Raw genomic sequence first — 20,591 nt, forward strand, 5'->3', positions numbered from 1 at the left:
GCTGAGCGCACGTCAGAGGCACTGAATGACGGTCACATTAACCTAAACTAGAAGACGGGAGCGGGTATAAGGAGTTTTAAGTGGATAGCCACTAGTGTGCCTGATTCCTCCTCCCTTGCTCTGTTTCTGCAGCTGGTCAGCGAGAAGGTTGGAGGGGCTGAAGGGACCAAGCTCGATGATGACTTCAAGGAAATGGAAAAGGTGAGTAGGGGAGCAAGAGAAATCTCTACAATCCCCCCTATATCTCCTCCGTGACCTTTCCAAAGCCCTGAGCTGAACTTCATGGCTGGTGGATCGTCTTGTTTTTCCTACAGAAAGTGGATCTGACCAGCAAGGCAGTTACAGAAGTGTTGACCAGAACAATAGAGTACCTCCAGCCTAACCCAGGTGAGTCCCACACCTCTCCTGTCCTCTTCCCTCTGTCCCCTGGTTGCCCAGGGAAAGAGGCAGAGAGAGAAGAGAGAGACATCAGAATAAACTTTTTTGGTCCTGGGATGTTAGCCACCAGCCCGCTTTCAAAATCAGGTACGCTGTTTCTCTTTATCGGAGGTAAGCTGGGCTGGCTTGTAGCCCTCCTGTGGCCTCACTTACTGGCTGAGCTAGTGGAGTCTGGCTCTAGCTTGCTGGTGCCTTGCAACCCAGGCGAAGATCAAGATACCCCCTTTGCCCTGCGCTGTTTCTGGACTGTGAGACACGTGTTGCTGCTGTGTCTGTTTTGTTAATGGTTCACCTTTATCCTCAGACCTAGAGAGGAACCAAAGGCGACCTGTTTTTGGTGGGGTGTCCAGAAAAAGTGGCATCTCCGGGCTGAGACGGAGTGTCTGGATTTGTAGTTATCACCTCTGGAGCCTGCCGTCCTGCTTGTTTCCAGCCAGCTCGTTCAGAGAGCACTCCAGGGACCACGGGAGGGCTGGGGAAACTCCTTCGGCCTTCACTGGCAAGCTGTGGGGAACTATTTTTGCTTGCTGTCTTGGAAAAGAAACTTCTCTTTTCGTAGTGAGCGGTATTTCTGGTAGATGAAGACAATAGGGCTTGCTGACTTTGGGAGTAGCTTTAAAAAAAAAGTTGGCAGTGGCCAGCAGCTGCTGGCAAGTCCAAGTAATTGCTAACACGGCTGTGGCTGTTTCTGTGCCAGCTTCCAGAGCCAAGCTAACCATGCTCAACACGATGTCGAAGATCCGCGGGCAGGTGAAGAACCCTGGCTACCCGCAGTCAGAAGGGCTGCTGGGGGAGAGCATGATCCGCTACGGCAAGGAGCTGGGCGAGGACTCCAACTTTGGTGAGTCTCCGGTCAGGCCGCTCCCCTTAGGAGCGTGCAGACGAGGTGGAAAGGGCTGGTGCCGAATTTCCAAACGGTTCCTCTGAATTCCTGAAGGGCCGTGTGACCCTTTGTATCACATAACAGCATGAGCCTCAGTCCCAGACCAGCAGTTGAATGCCAGATCTACAGTCTTAGAGCAAACGCATAGCAATGGCCATGCCTTATTTTCTTAAAGCAAAATCTGGGGCAAAATCCACAGCTCGTGGCAGGTGTCCATGCTGTCGAAAGCCTCCCTGTACACTGGTCCATACTAGGGACCTTAGAAGGGGTAGGGAGACTTCACTCAGCGTGGCAGGGAAGGGAAGAGGAGAGCCCAAGTGTGCTGGATCGTAGTCCATTGCGTTGGGTGCAAAACCACCTCTTAATGCTTTTTTTTTTTGTTAAACATTGGAAAAAATCTGCATGTAGGAAAAACTACCTCCTTGCTTCGAAACTGGACAGTGGTGATGTGGAAACTAGACTGAATGAGATTAGGAGTTTTACTAGGCAGTTTCCAGCTAGAACTCTGCTTTAGGGAGGCCGTAGCCAAGAGATCTTTCCGTGTAGTAATTCCTCCTAACCCTGAAACAAACCATGTGTGACTCGCAGGGAGGAGGGGGGGAAGCCTTTCGATGACATCAATTTTAATCCCCCAAAACATCGACCCACACATGTGACAGACCCAGGACAGTGCACAGCTGTCTGATCACTTCCAGGGCAGGGAGGAGCCTTCTTGCTTCAGGAAAATTAAAAAGCTCTGGCTACTTTGTGCGAGTGACAAAGAGGTCTCGAGAGAGGCCAACTCAGAGCCCTGCGTCTCTCTTGGCCTGCAGGAACCAGAGTTATTAAGGAGCACAAGGGGAAGGAAGTTTTTAGAAGAGCATACCAAGCCTGACTTCCTTTAATAGCCTCTCTTTAAAGGAACACTTAACTTGATAAATTTATATTTTAATACCGCATCCATCCTACGACAGGTTATCTAGAGTTATCAAAATTGAAACAACTCTTTTGCAAATATACTCTGTATATTTTTTTGCAGCTGGACAGTAGACTGGTGGTTTCACTTTACCATCTATTTCACTTGCATACTCTTCTGCACTAATCCAGTGCTGAAACGGTTGGTTTGCCAAAGCTGCGCAGGAATAATTTAATCTGTAGACGGTTTCCACTGGAGTAAAAAGCTAAGACTAGAAATGCTTTGCTGCTAGTCTGTCTGGCTTAACTGTCATTGTGGTAGGAGCCTTAGAAAAGCATTAAATAGATAGGTTTCAGTAAGCAGTTTTGAGCTCTCTTAATTTGGAGGAGAGAAGGTTGGCCCAATAGAGGTTGGTGTCTAAAATCAATAAAAGGCCTCAGGTTTGCTGCCAGCATCTGGGGAAACTTTACCAATTTGTTCAGTGCTCTGGGCTTAAAACTGGCTGAACAAAAGGACGGCCGGGCTGAATCCAACCAAACATGCCTCTACCCGCGCTTCTGTTGCCAGCAGCGGCCGAGTTACAGAGCAAGGTTAAAGCTCTGCTCTGCCAATTAGTGGCTCAGTGACTCCCTGAGCTAACAGGGGCGTTTTAAGAATATTTTTGCCTTTTCCTTCCTCTGTGTAGTCGGTGGAGATCATCTCTGTTTTCCAGAGGAAAACAATGAAGCATGTTGGTCTTGCATAGAGTCAGTACTGACATGTCCAACATGCTGCTCTCGCACCAGGCGATGCTCCCTCTGTGCCAGGCTCGAGAGCTGCTCCAGATAGAAACGTGGGGGCGTTTGACATGTGACGGAGCTTGCACACGCTGGGTGTCCTGGCAGAATGGCTCTGCATGCATGCAGCTGCCACAGACTTCGGCTCTATGTAACTGGCTGGCCTGTTTTCCTTCTCCCTCTCTCTTCCCTTCCTTTTCTCACTTGAAGGCGATGCACTTCTTGATGCTGGCGAATCTATGAAACGATTGGCTGAAGTGAAGGACTCGCTGGATATTGAAGTCAAACAAAATTTTATTGATCCCCTCCAGAACCTGTGTGACAAAGACCTGAAAGAAATCCAGGTAAACCCCAGGATTTTTTTTTCCTCTCTTCTTCACCTCTTTAGATTCTGGCCTCTTCCGGCTATTAGTGCATGTAATCGCTTGCTCCGTCACAGTGGGAATCCAGGTGGACTTGCATAGGTATCGAGTCTGTTCCCCTGCACTTTGTGGACTTTCTCTCATCAGATTCACTAGAATTTCCTCCCCCTCAGTGCGCTCAGCGTCGCTGCTGCTGCTGCTGCTGCTGCTCCTGACCAGCTCACAAGGCCAGATGTAGGTTTGAATGTAGGTACTTCATTTACCTGACTCGATTTATGGAGGATGCTTTGCTAGTAAGTCCTGACATACGTTCTGGGATTGCCGAATTTGGTTCTTTTTGCTATGAGGTTCCAATCCTGTTCGGTTCAGGGCTGCCTTGTGTTAAACTTCACAATGTGCTTCACTAGTGTTGGCTCCATTGCATTAACATCCCAGATCCTATAATGTAACTTCCAAGCTGTGAGTTAGCTTCCCTCTAGGCCTCTTATGTAGCATCTGTAGAAGGCCCTGCAGTGTCTCGCTAGGGAGACATAGAGTTTGGTAGCTCCCTTGTGCTATCATGGAGACAAGCGTCTGCAAAGCATGACCTGGCTTTGTAATAGGATCCATCCAAACCTACATTTCACAAGGCAACTCTGAGTGTTTTCTCACTTACAGCAGTGTCCCAGATAAAACAGCCGCCAGCTATTGTTTCAGTGCTTGTCTGCTGAGCACCCCAATTCTGCTGGCTGCTGTAGAGCTAGTTTAAACAGTCCTGCCCTAAGCAGTCAGGGGATGCAATGCTCAGAACCTGCATCCCAATTCCTGATTTCCAGAGATCCTCATGGTCCACAAGGAGCTGAAGGTATTGGACTAGCTCTTCATCCTCCCTAAATGATTGCATGGAAAACAGACCTGGGCTGCTCACAAGAGTTCTGTTTCCCTCCAGCCCTCAATGAGAAGAGGGTGAAAGTGGATCTTCACATCAATTGGTTGAGAGTTATTTTTTAATAGAGAGCACCCACAGCCACAGTTGTAATTGTCTACCAACCTGAGTTCAAACGGCCTAGTCCCCCCTGCCACCTTACAGCAACCTTGACTTGCAGCTCTCCATCACCTGCTGGGAGCTGGGGCCTCCCAGGAGCCTGAACGAAGGTGGGAGCCCCAGAACTGTGTGCTCTGAGTTTCTGAAGTTTCTGAAACAAATGAACCTGGCCCATAACTAGAGCTGCCTTCCCAGCAGAAGAGCTTGGTTGTGCCCAGCCTCTGGCTTCTCCTTCTTTTTCTTTACTATTCGTAACCTTCCTCTCCCCAGCACCATCTCAAGAAGCTGGAAGGCAGACGCTTGGACTTTGACTACAAGAAGAAACGACAGGGGAAGATCCCCGATGAGGAACTTCGACAGGCCATGGAGAAATTTGAAGAGTCCAAGGAAGTAGCTGAGACCAGTATGCACAACCTCCTAGAAACTGATGTGAGTGCTTGGAGGGAGCGCCTCGACCTCTCTGCCCTAGGCTGAGCGGTGCTGGGTGACTGTGCCTGTTTCCATGTACATGAAGGTGGGATCTCTTGAGGGACAGGAGAGTTAAAGACACTAACTTCCACTCTCGCTTTTGCCATTGTGGTTTTGTTCTCTGATAATCCAGATCTGGGTGCGCAGCACATGTCTTGGCAGGCCGTTATCCTCTCTAGCCCCTTCCTCCTGATCCAGCCGTGGCCAGAGGCTGTGGCTGTACCAAATGGGTCTCTTCTCAGTGTGCATGTGTGCTAATGGGAACAAGTTTGGACAGCTGGTGCAGCTCACTTAGGAAGGATTTGAACAGCTAGTGAAGCCCCAAGGGTGGCAGGCAGCGGCCTCTTGTCCTGCTGAGTCTCAGTCAGTGACTGACCTCTGATATCTGAAATTTTGAATCTTCTCCTTGACTCCTCAGGAAAGTTGCTCTTTGTATGCGTTTCCCAATACATTCTCAGCCCCTGTGGGTGATGGGAGTCTCCTGTAAGCTAGGGAAAGCTGTTCATGCCTCCTTGGTGTCATTCTTGCAGATCGAGCAGGTGAGCCAGCTCTCGGCCCTGGTGGACGCCCAGCTGGACTACCACAGGCAGGCAGTGCAGATCCTGGACGAGCTCGCGGACAAACTCAAACGCAGGTGAGTCTCAGGGTGATGCAGGGACTTCCACTTTTCACAGCCACAAGCTCCTCCTGTGATATGTGTCTGTAAGTACCTGGCTCTACCTCTAGGTTTATCTCCTGGTATTAAGGCCACTTCTTGCAGTCACTGATGCCTCAATCCACAGCTCCTTTGGACTGGAGGGAGCAATAGCAGCTGCACAACCCATTTTCAATGACAAGTACATTCTGGCATCTGAAGCAAAACCTCTGTGCTTGCTCTATGGGTAATTGATGTCTGCTGGTTTGAAGGAAGTTGGGGTTGAATTTGGCAGGAGAAAGCTGAAGAGATCACTTGCTTAAAGGAATGTGTCTCTGAGCCCCCCAGGTCAGACTCCTCGTTTTCCAGCAAGCCCTGGCTCTCCCTTCTGTTTACATGAGTCTCTTGGTAGACACTGCTTCAGATGTGGCAGTGCTCTGTGTGCCCTGGAGCTTTGAGCCGTGTGTGCCTACTCCTGAAAGGCAGATCGGCGTCTGGTGCACGGGAGCAGGAGGAGCCACGTTCCCAGGGGCTCTGCCTGAGGGGTGGTGCTGGGCAGTCCCCGGCAGGCCGTGGAGCCGCCTGGCCTTGCTGCTCTCCCTGTCCCTCCTGGAGTGCCTGACCTCCGCCCGCTCCCTGCGGCCCTAGAGAACGCGTGGCTGCTGCCGAGGTGCCAAGTAGTGCAGGGTTGCTGTTGAAATCACTAGTGAGCTGTTTCACGTGACTGCCATGACTTGCACAGTCCCTCTTGCTGCTGCTCTGTCTCACCTGAGCAAGCGTCTCCCCAAGCCCTGTCCAAGGAAGGAGAAGTGGCTTTATCGTGTCTGGGCCTTCTCTCCTGAGCCAGGGACGTGCCTTCGTCAGCCTGACGCAGAGTGGCTTGGACAGAGCCAGAGCAGTGTTTCCACTTCTCAGGGTGATTTAGCGATGCTGCCGTGCTGTTCTTTCGTCATACAAGAAATTGCTGAGTGGCTGGTATGTCTGGTTTGAATTAAGGAGAGCTGGGAGTATCCTGCCAGTATGAGCTTTTGAGCTGCTGCACGAGTGTCCTCTGCTGGCCTGAGAGCAATACTTGCCTGAGACACCTCCAAAGCAGAGCCCAGAGCGTCTTGCCTTCTCTAGGGCCAACGTGAAGGGGAGCTCGCAAACCCTGGAGAAGATCCATCTTAAAAATGCTCCAGCACAGAGGATTGCAGATTTTTGTGTACAAACCAACCAGTCTGCTCCTCTGCATAGCCACCAAGGAGAATAGATGTCACATTGCTCAGTTCTCTGCATCAAATTCTTCTAACATATGATACAAATACAGCCTTGCAGGATGAGCTCAGTCCCAGGCCTGAGGTGGAGACAGCTGAGACTTGCCTCTGTGCGGGTGCGAGGGGCAAGCGATACCTGCCTGGGCAGCAGGAGCTGTCGGGACATGGGAGGGAAGGTTTCCTGTTCTAGCCTTGACAAGACAACAGCATCATTTCTCCGAAGCATTCACAACAGCAGGCAAGACATGAGCTGATCTCGTCATACTCGGTGTCACTTCAATTTAATCACGTTTGTTTTCCTTCTTCTAGAATGAGGGAGGCCTCCTCACGTCCCAAGCGGGAATACAAGCCCAAACCCAGGGAGACGTATGACTTTGGAGACACTGACCAGTCTAACGGGGGCTTCTCTTGCAATCCTACCCCCAAAGTCTCAGGTAAAGTTGTCCTACGTATGTGCAGGCAGGTGCCTCCGGAACACGGGTGGCCTCCTGGGGATGGAGGGGAACTTCTCTGCCTGGAAATAATATTTCTGGCCTGCTGGATGTGCCTCGAAGATGTCAGAAATGCCTCGACACTCAGGCTCTTTTCTCTTGGTGCCTGGCAACGTTCATTATCTTGGCTTTGGGATAGTCCCAGCAGGGCCTCCAGCCAGGGTCACTGACCCATAGTGTCCAGTCAGTGCCAGCAGTGGCAGACAGGAAAAATTAAACATCCCTCACTCCCTCCCTGTCCTCCATTACGCTGCATTTGTCCCTCCCTGGTCCCGACGAGGCAGATGGGTTTCTAACGCAGCATGCAGGATGCCCTGTTTCTCCTAACAGATCCTCCCTTTGGGGCCTGCCTTTCCCTCTCTCCAGTTCACGTTGTTTTAAGCATGTCTCTTTTTGTTTGGAAGCAGCTTCCTCCTCTTTCCGATCCGACAAGCCGTCCCGGGCCTCCGTCAGGAGTATCCGTGAGTTTCCTCCCTCCGCACTGCATGATGTGTGACCACCTCTCCCCATCCCTCCTTGCTCCTCCTCCATTGACACTGCTGCTTGGAGCCACTAGTTCCTCTGTGCCTGGCCAGCGGAACAGCTGAGCTAAACCTTGTCTCTACCAAGGCCCAAATTAACACAGCTGCGCTATACTGATATTTGCTGCCCCAAAACTTGGGCTTTTGCTCCCCTGGAGCAGCAGTCTTCACGCAGGCGTGTCCTGCTGAGGCCACAGAGATCAGGTGCTCTTCCAGGAGGTATCAGACATGTCGGTGACGAGCCGATCCTGTTACAAGCAACGCAGCCCTGCTCTCTCCTGCTCATGGTACCTGCTGCCCCTATACGCCGCAGCTGAAGGCTGGAGACAGAGCGGGTAGTGCTTAGACACACCGAGTGGGACTTGTGGCGGATGCTCCCGGAGCCTTGAGTGGGTCGCGGGAGTGAGGAGGGCCCTGGGCAGGGTTTGCAGGTCGGCGTTCCTGCCGAAGGGGCCCGGAGGGCTCTCGCTGGGGTGCGGAGGCCGAGCTGGATCTGTGGCTTGGAGGCATTAGAGCGGGGAAAGCGTAGGGCTTGTGGTGCAGCTGCGGGACGGGAAGACTCGAGCCCAGTGTAGAGGAAGTGCTGTGGTTGCGGGACCAGCTTGGTATTTTGGGAAGTTGTCTGAAAAATGGACCTGCTTTGGCTCTTTTTGGCTGCTTTTGGTGTTTTCTGGGTCCTCTTCTAGTGTTGGTTCCTTCCTTGCTGTGGATGTTCAGCAAACCAGTTGTGCTGTCCTCGTTGTGCTGTTTCCCCTGTCCTGTTTGGGAGAGCTCTAGCACAGAGCCACGCCAGGCTCCGGAGTGACAGGGAGGGGAAATGGGGGCCCAGAGACCCTGGTGGACTGTGTTAGCTCCATCTGTTTTCAGTAGGGCTCCTACAACCACAAAGCTTGGTGCCTGCCTGTCCCAGAGCTTTTAGTTTAGTGCCTAAATCGAGCAGGCAGCAGCTTTCCCTGCTGCAAAACACCCCTAATACCATTTGTGGTCTAAAGACCTCATGCTTAAATCATGTAGCTGAGATGGGGGAAGCAGATTTGGGTTCTCCCGCCCCGTTAGCCCAGTCCCGGGTATCTCCAGGGCATTGCGTGCATCACCTGAAGCCCCTGCCCGGAGAGGCAGTGGCAGTGCGGAGCTTCCTCTCGGAGAGGCCGCTCAGCAGCAGGGCTTCTCGCTCCCATCGCCGTCAGGCCCCGGAGGTGAATCCTCTGGAGCGGAGAAGGCGTACAGAGCTGCCCGGGAAATCCCTGCGGCTCTGCCCGCCTCGCCACGGGGCGATGCACAACCCCATCATCGACTAACCGGGCAGCAGGTTGTCATCGACGGAGGAGTAACGTGGCTACCGCTTCCGCCCGGTTTCCAGCACGTTGTCCGAGCGGTGGTGTAGCTTAGCTCGGCGTTTAACTTCCGATACGGTGAGGGGACTCCAGCCAGCAAGAAGCAGCGCTGGGTGCTGTAGGGGAGGGTCTGGTTTGGGAGGAGATCGTGAGAGGCGATGGCTGGAGCAAGAAGGCAGAGCAACTAGCGAGCGAGAAGCCACGCAGGGGTTCCAAGGGGCCGAGTTAATGTATTACAGCGGGGGGCAAAGTTAAGGGACGGAGCCCTGGCGCTCGGTTGGGAAACCAGGGTTGAGCGAGTCCCGGCTCTGGCAGGCCCCATAACGGGGCGTCCGCCGGGGCGAGCGGCCCGCGGCCGTGCCGGCGCGCCGGGGGCCCGCTCACCTCGCCCGCCCGCCTCTCCCCGCAGCTCACCTGGACCAGCCCTGCTGCAAGGCGCTGTACGACTTCGAGCCCGAGAACGACGGCGAGCTGGGCTTCAAGGAAGGCGACATCATCACCCTGACCAACCAGATCGACGAAAACTGGTACGAGGGCATGATCAACGGCCAGTCGGGCTTCTTCCCGCTCAACTACGTGGAAGTGCTGGTTCCGCTACCTCAGTGAAACGCCGTCTCTCCCCGTTCCCCCCCCCCACCCGCGCCTGCCCCGCGGCGCGCGGCCGAGCCTGCATTCCACGTTTATCCTGACACTAGGCCTCTCCGGCGGGGCGGGCGGGAAGAGGTGGCCGCGTTAGCTCTGCGCCTCGGCTCGGGGCGAGACCGCCAGCAGGGAACAAGCCAGAAGGGTCGAACGCCCTCCCCACCCAGTGAATTTGGTTTTATTTTACCTTTTTTTTTTTGGTCCTTCTGGTGCTTGAACTTAGGTACTTTACAGGCCCCGCCAGGTTCCTCCCGGTTTGTACAATTTAAGCCGAGCCACAGGCCTCTCCCTGCCACGTTTTGTCTTTCCTTTGGGTCGAGTGTCCGTGCGAGCCAGAGTGGCTGCGTCGGAGAGCCACGCGCGCGGTCGCGCTCGGGGCGCGTGTCCTTCGTGCTGAGCGTCAGCGCGGGGCGATGCGCGGCCGGGCGAGCGCGGGACCCCTCTCGGCGCCGGTGGCGGGCGGCACGTGGGGCGAAGTGGCTCCGCGCCGGGCCGCGAGCTTTGCTCCCCCCCCCTGCCCCGGGGTGGGGGGAGCCGGCAGCCCTTGAACACTACCCGCCTCCCTGGGGGGGACGCGCAGCCCCAGGCCCCCGCTTGTCCTGACACCGGAGCCGGGTTCCCCCCCCCGGACCCTCCGCGCTGTCGCGGGAGGGGACGGCGGCTGCCTCCGCTCCCCGACGCCCTGAGCTCAGCGGAGGCATCGCGTGGCGGAGCAACACTACGATGCAGGTCAAACACTAACCAGCCCAGCGCTCCTCGCGGGTGCTGAGCCCTGCCTGCGGCTCTGCGCCGTCCCTCCATCCCTCCCCTTCCCGGGAGGACGGAGCAGGAGCGTCCGGCGCAGGAGGTTAACCCTCTGCCCCTTCCCCGGCAGAGCTCGGCTCCGAAGGTGGTGGTTGCTCCTTTCTGCCGCGGGAGCGTTGCTCGGAGCCGCTTGGCTTGAGCTAGGCTGATCCTTATAGGTGCCTTTGGCGCTGCCCCAGCTCTGCCCCGCAGCGCCCCTCCTCGGGGCCGGGGCCGGAGCCGTGACCCTGCGGGCCCCAGGCCCTCGAGCGCGGGAGCCGCTGCCTTTGCTCCCCGCAGCAGCGCGCTCGCTTCCTCGCTCCTGCCCGCACCGGCACACTCCCTGCCGCCGCCGGGCCCCCGCGGGCAGCAGCTCTGCGCCTCGGCGGCACCGCTCTCCTTCCTGCCCTAGCTCCGTACCGCTCCCGCGCCGCAGCACCTCCCGTCCCCGCTGCTCCCCTCTCCTGTTACATTTACACACAACCTTTTTAACGTTTTTAACCGTGCATGTTTATGTATGTCCGATGCCCGGCACTGACACGCCGCCCAGCCGAGGCTGAGCCCAGGGCGCCGCGCTCCGAGCGGGCCCATCTCCCCGCACGAGCTGCCCCTCGTCCGGCACCGGCACCCGACCCCGGTGCGGGACGCGGGGGCAGAGGCGGCTCCCCCTCGCTCCCAGCGGCGCAGGGAGCCCGAGGGACCGGTGTCCTCGGGGCCGTCACCTCTGTCCCCTCCCTGGCGGGGGCCGGGATGGTGGCTCAGGAGCTCTGGCTCCCGCTCAGGTGGATTGAAGAGATCTTTCAGCTGGGACAACTTGCTAGATCTTTTTGTAAGGGTTTCTCCTGGTTTTTAGGGGAAAAAAAGACGACCCACAAATCTCGACTTGTATCTCTGAATAAAAGTATTAAATGTTTTCTTCTTTCTAACGGCTGTGTCCTCTCCCTGAGCGCGAGCAGGGCCCTTCCCCGTGGCCGAGCCGGGGCTGGCGTGGGACCGCTCTGCCCGGCAGGAGCAGCCCATAAAAGCAGGGAGCTCGGTGGTACCTGGAGCACACGAGGGTCTTCGCTCCCACCGGCACCGTCCCCTCCAGCGCTACCAGGGTGTCCCCAACGCAGCGGAGCCACACACTCGCCGCCTGTCAGGAACCGCTCTTTAATCAACTACCGCTTCCACAAATAAATAACTTAGAGCCGAGACTCCCAACCGCCACCACCACCACCACCCTCCCCTTCACCGCCGCGCCGCGGCCGGCCAGGCCCCGAGACCCCCAGCGCGCGGCCCGAGGCGGCTGCTCGGGGCACGGGCAGGAGCCAGCCGGGTCCCGGCCCCCCTCGGGCGAGCTCGCGGGAGCAGCGGGCGACGGGGCGTCCCCGCGGGGCATCCCCCCCGCGCCATGCCCGGCTGAGCCCCGTGCTTGGAGCCGAGCCCGGGCCGCTGGGAAGGCACCTGGTACGCGTCGGACGCGGGCTGCCGCCCTCCTCAGCTGCTGTGCTTAAGGAGGCTGTAGATCTGCTCCAGGATGTGGGTGAAGCTCTGGTCTTTGGGGGTCCGGGCGGCCAGGGAGCCCTGAGATGGGAACAGGAGTCACGGCCCTGACCCCGCGCAGGCTGGGCCTGGTTCCTCTTAGTCCCTGCACTTTGCCCCATGCCATGAGCATCCCATGGTGGAAAGAAACCCTAAGAAAAACCCCAAGGAGGATGGGGGTGGCTCCCCCCCAGTGTGGCCCCCCCCCTTCACCTTCAGTTTGTCCAGGTAGGTCTGATCCTGGCTCCACAGCTCCTGAAACTTCACCAGGTCCGGGGCCCCCTTGTAAAACTCCACCAGCAGCGTCTGCAGCAGGGACAGGGGGGCTGCAGGGACGGGGGCGCCCGGGGCCGGGCACTCGGCCCCCTCCCCATCCCTGCGGGCACCGAGACTGCAACAGCACGGGTGGCAACGGAGAGTGAGAGTAGATGGTGGCTGGTGTCACCATCACCAGGGAGGACACAGGGACGGGTGATGGAGCCATGGTCTGGCTCCGATGGGGCAGGGGAGTGGATGGGGGGGCAGATGGGGGTTGGGGGGGGGACAGGGGGGCACGAGGATCCAGCCCTGCCCCGTGCTCACCATCTCCTGCAGGACGTCGTTGGTGAGGAAGCCGTCCTGGATGTAGGCCACCTCCACGTCCATGGGGATGCCGTAGTCGTTGGGCCTTTGCTGGGAGAGCAGGGAGCGGGGTCATCCCGCGGCACGGCGCCCCGGGCACCGCGCTGCCCCCCCATCCCCGGGGGGGGGGAACCACTCACCTCCGGCGGCGGCATCACCCAGAAGGGCGCGATTCTGGACTCGGCACCGGGGTTGCCGTGATAGTAGGGCCCTGCGAGGCGAAAGCGGGGGGGCTGACGGGGGCCGCGGCCGGCGTGGGGCCGCCCCGGCCCCCCCCGCGGGCCGGTCGCTCACCGCAGATGAGGGCCAGGCAGGGCTGGAAGCCGTTGCCGCTGCCCTGCAGCTTGAGCTGGTAGTCCATCTGGGCGTCGATGTCGTGCAGCGAGGGCAGCGCGGGGCCGAAGGGGTGGCTGTGGTACCAGCCCACCAGCGAGAGCCCCCGCAGGAACAGGCTCTGGCAGATCTGCGACCGGGGAAGGGGGGGAGACGGAGACGCCGTCGTGCTCGGGCTCCCCGGCATCCCCGGCCCGGCACCCTTCGCGGCGGGTTTACCTCCTCCTCCACGGCGGCGGCGGATTCGGCGTCCCCCAGGCGCGTGCGGCACGGGAAGGCTCGCAGGACCGTCAGCACTGCAAGGGAGGCGCGGGGTGGGCGGCTCTGCCCCCCCGTCACCCCGCGCCGGGACGGGGACCGGCCGCCCCACGGCGGTACCTACGCTGCGTGTTGGTGTCCCACCGGCCGCCCAGGTACCCCACCACTTCGCTCCGCGTCAGGTGGCTGTGGAAATCCTAAAGGAAAAGGCAAAATCGACGGCTCTGCTCCCCCCCCGCCAAATACTTTCCCTGGGCTCCCACTCTCCAAAATTTGCACCCCGTGGATGTCCCCGCTGGTGCGAGAAGCCACCCAGCACTGCCGTCCCAATGCAGCGAGGAGGGCGCGCGTCCCTGTTCCCCTGCGCGCAACCCCCCCGCCAGCCATCAGAGAATCCCCCCGCCCCGGCGGCCAGCGGGACCCCAGGCCCGCGGGGAGGGGACGCACCAGGAGCAGGAGGACGTTGCTGGAGATGGCCACGTTGAAGGGCTGGAACTTGTTGATGGCCGCGAAGGACGTCACCTCCACCAGGGTCTGGGGGTTCCTGCAAGACACCCACAGCCCCCGGTGCCGCCGGCCACCCCGGGCCCCTCCGGCTCCCGGCCACCCCCGGCAAGGAGGGTGCCGGACGGGGGCACCCATGGGGCTCGGGTCCCCTCGCGCCCTACCTGGCCGAGTCGCGGGTGCCCAGGGTGCAGTAGCGGACGGGGACCCGGGGCTTGTTCTCCGGCCTCTTCCCGGGGGGGCCGTGCTCTGCGAAACGAAACACGCCGTCGCCGCTGCCCGGGGTGCCCGGCCGGCCTGGAGCACCCGTGGGCGCCCCGCAGCCCCCTACCTGCCGCCGGCTGCTCCGCCAGGCTCTTGCATTGCTGCTTCTTGCTCCTCTCCTCCGGCTTCTTGGCGGCGGCCGGCTCCGGCGCCCGGCCCTCCTTCCCCGCCGCTGCCTCCTCTTCCTCCTCCTCGGGCAGCTCGTCCTCCTCTCCCTCGCTGGCCAGGCTCTGCGGGCGGTGCAGGGCTGGCACCGGCCCCCGCGGATCCCCCCCCCAACCCCGCATGGAGGCAGCAGCTTTTCGGGAGCTGCGAGCTTGCACAGGGAGGCGATTTGGGGGAGCGAAGCATCGCGGCGGCACCCAGCACCCCCGCCGGCGGCCGACCCACCTCCTCGGCGGCGGGCGCGTTGGGCTGGTGCTTCCGCAGCCAGGCGGCTTTGTACTGGTCCAGCTTCTGGCCCTTGTAGCGGACGGAGGCCCAGCCGCAGCCCGACTTCTTGGCGGGGTTCACCAGGCGCTTGCAGTGGGTGGCCCAGGCGCTGGGCGAGTTGAACACTTGCCCCGTCTCCTGCCACGTGATGGTCCCGTCCGCCCCCAGGTCCCCCACGAACTTCTTGCCCTGGGGGGGGGGACGGGGAGGATGGGGGGGTGAGCGGGGGGCACCGGCCCCGGGTGCCCGTCCCGGGGTGCCGCGCTGCACCGCACCGCGCCGGCGCTCACCAGGTAGTAGATGGAGAGGACGCCGCGGGCCGGCTCGAGGAGGCCGTCGCGGAGCAGCACGCGCAGGGTGATGCCGCGGCGGGTGAGCACGGCCCCCCGGGCGCCCCCCGCCGCCTTCGCCCCGCTCTCGGGCTCCGGCTCGGCCTCCGCTTCCGCCTCGTCCAGCCCTGGCTCCAGCTCATCCTCGTCCTCCTCCAAGCAGTCGTCCCCGCCGGGGGAGCCGGCCTCCAGCGCTGCAAGACGTGCCACCGCCGTGGGTCCCCTCCGGCGGGCAGGACACCTGGGCCCCCCCCGGCACCGGGTCTGGGCCCCTGGGTGCGTGCGGGTGCCTGCCCCACGCCGTGCTTCAGGGACAGGGGACACGGGGATGGGGGGGACATAGGGACAGGGGATATGGAAACAGGGGGACGTGGGGACACAGAGCCAGGGGGACATAAGGACACAAGGCTGGGGGACACGGGGATGGGAGGACACGGGGACAAGGAGACTTGGGGACACGGGGATATGGGGACAGGGGGACACGAGGACACAGGGACAAGGAGACTTTGGGACAGGGGGATATGGGGACACAGGGGACACAGGGACAGGGGGCCACGGGGCCGGGTATATAGGCACATGGGGACAGAAGGACACGGGGACGGGGGGCAGGGGGTCCCCAGGACGAGGCCCCTGGGCGAGCAGAGCCCCCCAAACCCCGACCCCCCCTCGCTGCCCCTCGCTGCACCGCGGCGGCCGGGCTGCGTGCGCGCAGGTGCACTGGGGGGGCGCGTGCGCGGGGGGGCGCGTGTGTGCGCGCAGGTGCGTCCGCCCCTGCCCTGCCCTGCCCGCCCCGGTGCCGGTGCCGGTGCCGGTGCCGGTGCCGCCGGGCCCCGCGCCCCGCGCCGCTACCTGCCATGCTCCCGCCGCTCCGTCCTGCCCCGGCGCGCGCGGCCCGGCGGCGGCGGCGGCGGCACCACGTGACGGGCGTGCCCCGCCCCCCCCGCCGCACCGGGGGCCAGGCCCCGCCCCTCGCCCCGCCCCCTCGCCGCACCGGGGGCCTGGCCCCGCCCCCCGGGCTTAGTCCCGCCCCCCCCCGGGGCTTAGCCCCGGCCCCGCGGTGCCCTTCGCTCCGCGCTCTCCCCCCCCCCCCCGGGGCCCCGCGGGCGGGGCTGGCCCGGTGCCCGGTGCCCGGTAACGACCCGGCCCGGCCCGGCCCGGCCCGGCGGCACCTGCGCTGCCTGCGGCGGCGGCGGGCGGAGATGGCGCTGCCGGTGCTGCCGTCCCGCCGGCGCCGGACCCAGCACAGCTACGAGGGCTTCGTGGAGAAGCGGGGGCCGCGGGACAAGGTGGGCTGGGACCCCCCGGGACCGACCCCCCGGGGCTCCCACGGGACCGATCCCCGGGTCCGATCCCCGGGACCGATCCCCAGGACCCACCCCCGGGACTCCCCCGGGACCGACACCCGGGACCGTCCCCACCCGACCCTCCCCCCCCCCCCCCCCCGGGGAATCGGCCGCCGCCGCCCCGGCCCCGGCTCTCCCCGGCCCCCCAGAGCGCTGCCGGCGCGGTGCCGGGTGCTGGTGTCGCTGCCCGGTTCCCGGCGCGCACTTCCCGGTGCCATGTTCCCGGTGCGCCGCGCGCACTTCCCGGTGCTCGGCTCCCGGCTCCCGGCGCGCGGTGCCCGGTGCCCGGTGCCCGGTGCTGAGGCGGCCCCGTCCCGTCCCGCCCGGTCCTGCAGGGCTACCGGAGGGTCTGGGCCGGGCTGCGGGGGCTCACGCTCAACTTCTACCCGGCGCCCCAGGACCCCCAGGTACGGGGGGGGTTGGGGGGGGCCGGGGCTGGGACCCCCCCGGGTGGGACCCCCGGGACTGGGACCCCTGGGACACCCCTGGGGCCGGGACCCCCGAGGTGGGACCTCCAAACGGGACCCCCGAAGTGGGACCCCCCAGGCCGGGACACCTGAGACCCTCGAGGTGGGACCCCCCCCCCAAGCTGGGACCCCTGGGGGTGGGACCCCCTGACTGGGACCCCCAGGACTGGGACCTCTGAGTGGGACTGGCTGGGACCCCCCCCAGGTGGGACCCCCCCCAAGCTGGGGACCCCCTCTGGGAGGGCTGGGGGCAGGTTGAGGCCTGGCCCGCTCGTGTCGCCTGTGGCCGGCGTCGGCGGGGGCCCCACGGGCTCTGGGTGCCCCCAGCCCCTGGAGACGCTGGACCTGGGCGAGCTGGTGGCGCTGCGGGCCGAGGGCCCCCGGCTCAGCCTGCGGCTGCGGGGCCGGGAGGTGACGCTGAAGGTGAGGGACACCCCGCCGGGGGGACGCGGGGGGGGGACATTGGGGGGCACGAGGGAGTTGGGGGCGTTGGGGGGCTGGAGGACGAAGGGACAGTGTGGAGGGGGCACGGGTGGGGGGGACAGAGGGAGACGCAAGCATGGGGGGCCTGGGGGACAGGGCTTGGGGACATGGGGGGATACAGGGGTGCAGGGGACAGGGCTGGGGGCTGGGAGGGACCCAGGGGCACAGAGGGACACAGGGGATGGGATTTGGGAACATGGGGGGAGCACAGGGACATGGAGGGGCACAGGGGACAGGGTTAGGGGGCTGGGGGGGATCCAGGGGCACGGAGGGGCATAGGGACAGGGTCAGGGAGTGAAGGGGGACACAGAGGGGCGCAGGGGACAGGGTTTGGGGACATGGGGGCACAGGGACATGGAGGGACAGAGGGGACATGGTTAGGGGGCTGGGAGGGACACGGGCACAGGGGACAGGGTTTGGGGACACGGGGGGAGACATGGGAGCACAGATAGACAGGAGGACAGGGTTGGGGGTGAAGGGGGGCCCCAGGGGCTAGGGTTTGGGGACACGGGGAGATGCAGGGACAGGGAGGGGCACAGGGACAGTCGGGGGGGGGGACACAGGGGACAGGCCGCCGTCTGCCCTCGCCCCCCACCCGCTCCCTTGCAGGCGGAGAGCCCGGAGGCGCAGGAGATGTGGCGGGGATTCATCCTGACCATGGTGGAGGTGGGCACGGGGCGCTGGCACCAGGCTGGCCTGGGTGGGTGTGGGTGGGGGGGCCGGGCAGCGCGGTGGCCTGGGCGTCCCCGGCGGGGTCCCCGCGCCGTGCCCAGCGCCCCGTGCCCTCCCGCAGATGCAGGTGCCCGCGGACCTGGCGCTGCTGCCGGGCCACGTGGTGCAGCTGGAGGAGGCGCTGCGCGAGGAGCGGGATCGGAGGGCAACGCCGGCCGCCCCTGGCCCCCCGGAGCCGCCGGTGCCCGAGTGAGTGCGGGACGGGGGGGCCGCGGGGGGCCGCTGTCCCCACCGGGGCTGGTGGCCCGGCTCGGCTCACCCCGCGGTGCCCAGCTGCTTCTACGAGGTGTCGCGCACGGAGGCCGAGCGGCTGCTGGAGCGGAGCGCGGGCAGCGGGAACATGGTGCTGCGTCCTGGCGGGCACGGCCAGGGCGTCTCCGTCACCACGCGCCAGGCGCTGAGCGGGTGAGCGGGGCCCGCCGCCGGGAGGTGGGGGTGGGGGTCTCGTGTGGGGCTGGCACCAGGGTGTGGGTCCCCGTGCAAGGGTCTGGCACCAGCACATGGGTCCCCGTGCGAGGGCCTGGCATCAGGACGTGGGTCCCCATGTGAGAGGTGGCTCCAGGACATGGGTCCCCATGAGAGGGGCTGGCACCAAGACATGTGTCCCCGTGCAAGGGGTGGCTCCAGGACATGGGTCCCCATGCAAGGGTCTGGCACCAGGACATGGGTCCCCGTGCAAGGGTCTGGCACCAAGACATGGGTCCCCGTGCAAGGGGTGGCTCCAGGACATGGGTCCCCAAGCAAGGGGTGGCTCCAGGACATGGGTCCCCGTGTAAGGGGTGGCTCCAGGGTGCGGGTCTCCATGCGAGGGGTGGCACCAGTGTGCGGGTCCCTGTGCAAGGAGGGGGGGGGGTGGCACCAGGGTGCAGGTCCCCGTGCGAGGGGTGGCAGGACCCCACGCTGGCGGGCCCGGCCCACCCGCCGTGCCTGTGCCACCCGCTGATGGAGCCCTGGCGGGCAGCGCTGCGCTGGTGAAGCACTACAAGGTGACCCGTGTGGGGCAGGAATACGTCATCGACGTGGAGACGCCGGTGAGTGATGGGGGGCAGAGCCTGGCTGGCCCTGGGGACAGGGACCCCGAGCACCCAGCTGTGCCCCCGAGGCAGGGACTCCTGGGGACAGGGAGCCCCAGAAGTGAGACTCCCCAAGGCCCGGGAGCCCCCAGGCCTGGGGTGTCGGGGTTTGGGGCCTCCAGCGGCTGGGACCCCCCAAGGTCTGGGACACAAGGGATTGGGACCCCTAAGGACAGGGACCCACAAGGGCTGGGACCCCTGGGGACTTGGAGTCAAGGAATTGGGACCCCCAGGAACTGAGACCCCCCCCCCCCGCCACAGCCCAGGACCCAAGGGATGGGACCTCCTGGTTACCCCAAGGGACTGGGAGCCCCAGCGAGTGGGACCCACAGGGCTGGGACGGGGGGGCAGCGGGGTGCCCCCGGGGGTGCCCGCGTGACGCCGCGTCCCCCCAGCACCGGTGCTCCTCGCTGGCCGAGGTGGTGGCCTACTTCGTGGAGAACAGCAAGGGCAGCCTGCGGCCCCTGGCCAGGGAGTACACGCCGCGGCTCGGTGGGTGCCGGGGGGGGCGCGGAGGGGGGCTAAGGGTGTGGGGTGCTGCAGGACGGTGGCTGGGGCCGTTGGGGTCCAGGGAGGGGGGACATAGGGTGTTGCAGGAGGGTGTTGGCGGACTGGGGGCGTTGGAGGGAGTTATGGGGCGCTGAGGGGTCGCAGGTCAGCGTTGGAGGGGGTTTGGGGGGGTTTTGGGGGGGCGGTTGGGGTTGCTGGGGGATCGTGCTGGGGGGGGGGGGGTAGGGCCACGCGCAGGGTCAGTGACGTCCTCTCTCTGCTCCAGAATTCGTGGAGACGGACGGGGAGAACGGGGAGAGGGTCCGGGCGGTGTGCGAGCCCCCCCGCCCGCCCGCGGCCCCCCGGGCTGCCCCCGCGCCCCAGCCCCGCCGGCCGCACGCGCCTGCTCTGCCCCGCGCCCCCGCGCCGCGGCCGGCCCCGAACCCCGGCCCCCCCGCGCCGCAGCCCCCGGGGGCGCCCGCCGCCCCCCCGCCGGACGAGCAGACCTACGTGAACGAGCAGGGTGAGCTCGGCCGGGCACGGGGAAACTGAGGCAGGAGGGGCAGAGCCTGCCCGCAGCGAGCGGGGTGGGGGGCACCCCCATGCTGACCCCCCCCCCCCCCCCCCGGCGCTTCTCTACAGGTGCTGGAGACCTGCGGAGCTCGGCACCCCGCGCTGTCCCCCGACGTTCCCTGCTGCCCCTGCATGACGGCTCCTCTGGTGAGGGGGGGCCCGGACGCCTGGGCCCCACTGCTGGGGCTGGGGGCGATGGGCTGGAGGGGGTGGCGGAGGACACCTGGGTCCTGCCACCGGCCCGGGGGGGGGGAGCAGGGACGAGCGGGTGCTCAGAGCAGAGTGGCCCATGGGGGTGCAGGTGCCAGCAGTGGCTGGAGATGGGGGGGTGGGGGCCCGGACGCCTGGGCCCCCTGCCCGCCACCTTTCCAGCCCCATCTCCGTGCCGCAGACATGGTGGAGGAGCTTGCCAAGAAGCTGCAGGCGCGACGAGCTCTCATCGGCGACTGATGGGTGCTGCGGGGGCCCCGTGGGTGCCCTGTGCCGGGCACAGCCCCCCCCCCCCAGGCAGCAGGGCTCTGCCTTGGCGCTGAGTGGGGGCCTGGGTGACCCCCCTGCGAGTGACCAGCCACGTGCGAGGACACTAGTGCCCCCCCCCGGGGCAAAACTGCCCCCCAGCCCTGCCTGGACCCCCTCGGGGCGGGGGGGGGGGGGCGCGT

At 63.6% G+C, this 20,591-nt stretch overlaps 3 protein-coding genes across 6 annotated transcripts in view; 2 read left to right on the forward strand and 1 right to left on the reverse strand.

Moving 5' to 3' along the window:
- SH3GL1 (SH3 domain containing GRB2 like 1, endophilin A2) overlaps positions 1-11,433 on the forward strand; it is a 31,819-nt gene extending 20,386 nt beyond the window's left edge. For 2 of the 3 annotated variants that reach the window (XM_067313024.1, XM_067313023.1), the window contains exons 2-10: positions 133-201; positions 315-387; positions 1,136-1,279; positions 3,203-3,336; positions 4,649-4,807; positions 5,377-5,480; positions 7,046-7,170; positions 7,635-7,688; positions 9,492-11,433. In XM_067313024.1, the coding sequence (XP_067169125.1) occupies positions 133-201; positions 315-387; positions 1,136-1,279; positions 3,203-3,336; positions 4,649-4,807; positions 5,377-5,480; positions 7,046-7,170; positions 7,635-7,688; positions 9,492-9,688 (1,059 nt within the window). In that variant the 3' untranslated portion in view covers positions 9,689-11,433. The remainder of the gene's footprint in view (positions 1-132; positions 202-314; positions 388-1,135; positions 1,280-3,202; positions 3,337-4,648; positions 4,808-5,376; positions 5,481-7,045; positions 7,171-7,634; positions 7,689-9,491) is intronic. The other variant, XM_067313025.1, reaches the window with a different exon arrangement.
- Positions 11,434-11,518: 85 nt separating this feature from the next.
- On the reverse strand, positions 11,519-15,678 carry MPND (MPN domain containing). The gene is made up of 14 exons (XM_067313022.1): positions 15,622-15,678; positions 14,734-14,966; positions 14,402-14,632; positions 14,079-14,241; positions 13,912-13,996; positions 13,691-13,787; positions 13,368-13,440; positions 13,205-13,281; positions 12,947-13,115; positions 12,793-12,863; positions 12,614-12,703; positions 12,245-12,337; positions 11,954-12,073; positions 11,519-11,642 (listed from the first exon to the last, which is right to left on the reverse strand). Exons 1-13 carry the CDS (start codon positions 15,626-15,628, stop codon positions 11,987-11,989), a joined length of 1,476 nt encoding a protein of 491 aa, XP_067169123.1. The 5' UTR covers positions 15,629-15,678; the 3' UTR covers positions 11,519-11,642; positions 11,954-11,986.
- A 221-nt stretch (positions 15,679-15,899) lies between these two features.
- STAP2 (signal transducing adaptor family member 2) lies at positions 15,900-20,556 on the forward strand. Of its 2 annotated transcripts, XM_067312750.1 has the most exons (11): positions 15,900-16,058; positions 16,451-16,522; positions 16,910-17,005; positions 17,675-17,731; positions 17,859-17,986; positions 18,071-18,202; positions 18,759-18,828; positions 19,266-19,362; positions 19,646-19,882; positions 20,002-20,079; positions 20,324-20,556. In XM_067312750.1, the coding sequence occupies exons 1-11, from the start codon at positions 15,972-15,974 to the stop codon at positions 20,380-20,382; spliced, it is 1,113 nt and encodes a 370-aa protein (XP_067168851.1). In that variant the 5' UTR covers positions 15,900-15,971; the 3' UTR covers positions 20,383-20,556. The 2 variants fall into 2 exon arrangements, with proteins under 2 accessions (XP_067168851.1, XP_067168852.1); XM_067312751.1 differs by lacking the exon at positions 19,646-19,882 and having other exon boundaries at positions 15,901-16,058.
- Positions 20,557-20,591: the final 35 nt, after the last annotated feature.

The sequence above is a fragment of the Apteryx mantelli genome, chromosome 30 (assembly GCF_036417845.1).
Source record: "Apteryx mantelli isolate bAptMan1 chromosome 30, bAptMan1.hap1, whole genome shotgun sequence".
In the NCBI taxonomy this organism is placed as follows: Eukaryota; Metazoa; Chordata; class Aves; order Apterygiformes; family Apterygidae; genus Apteryx; species Apteryx mantelli.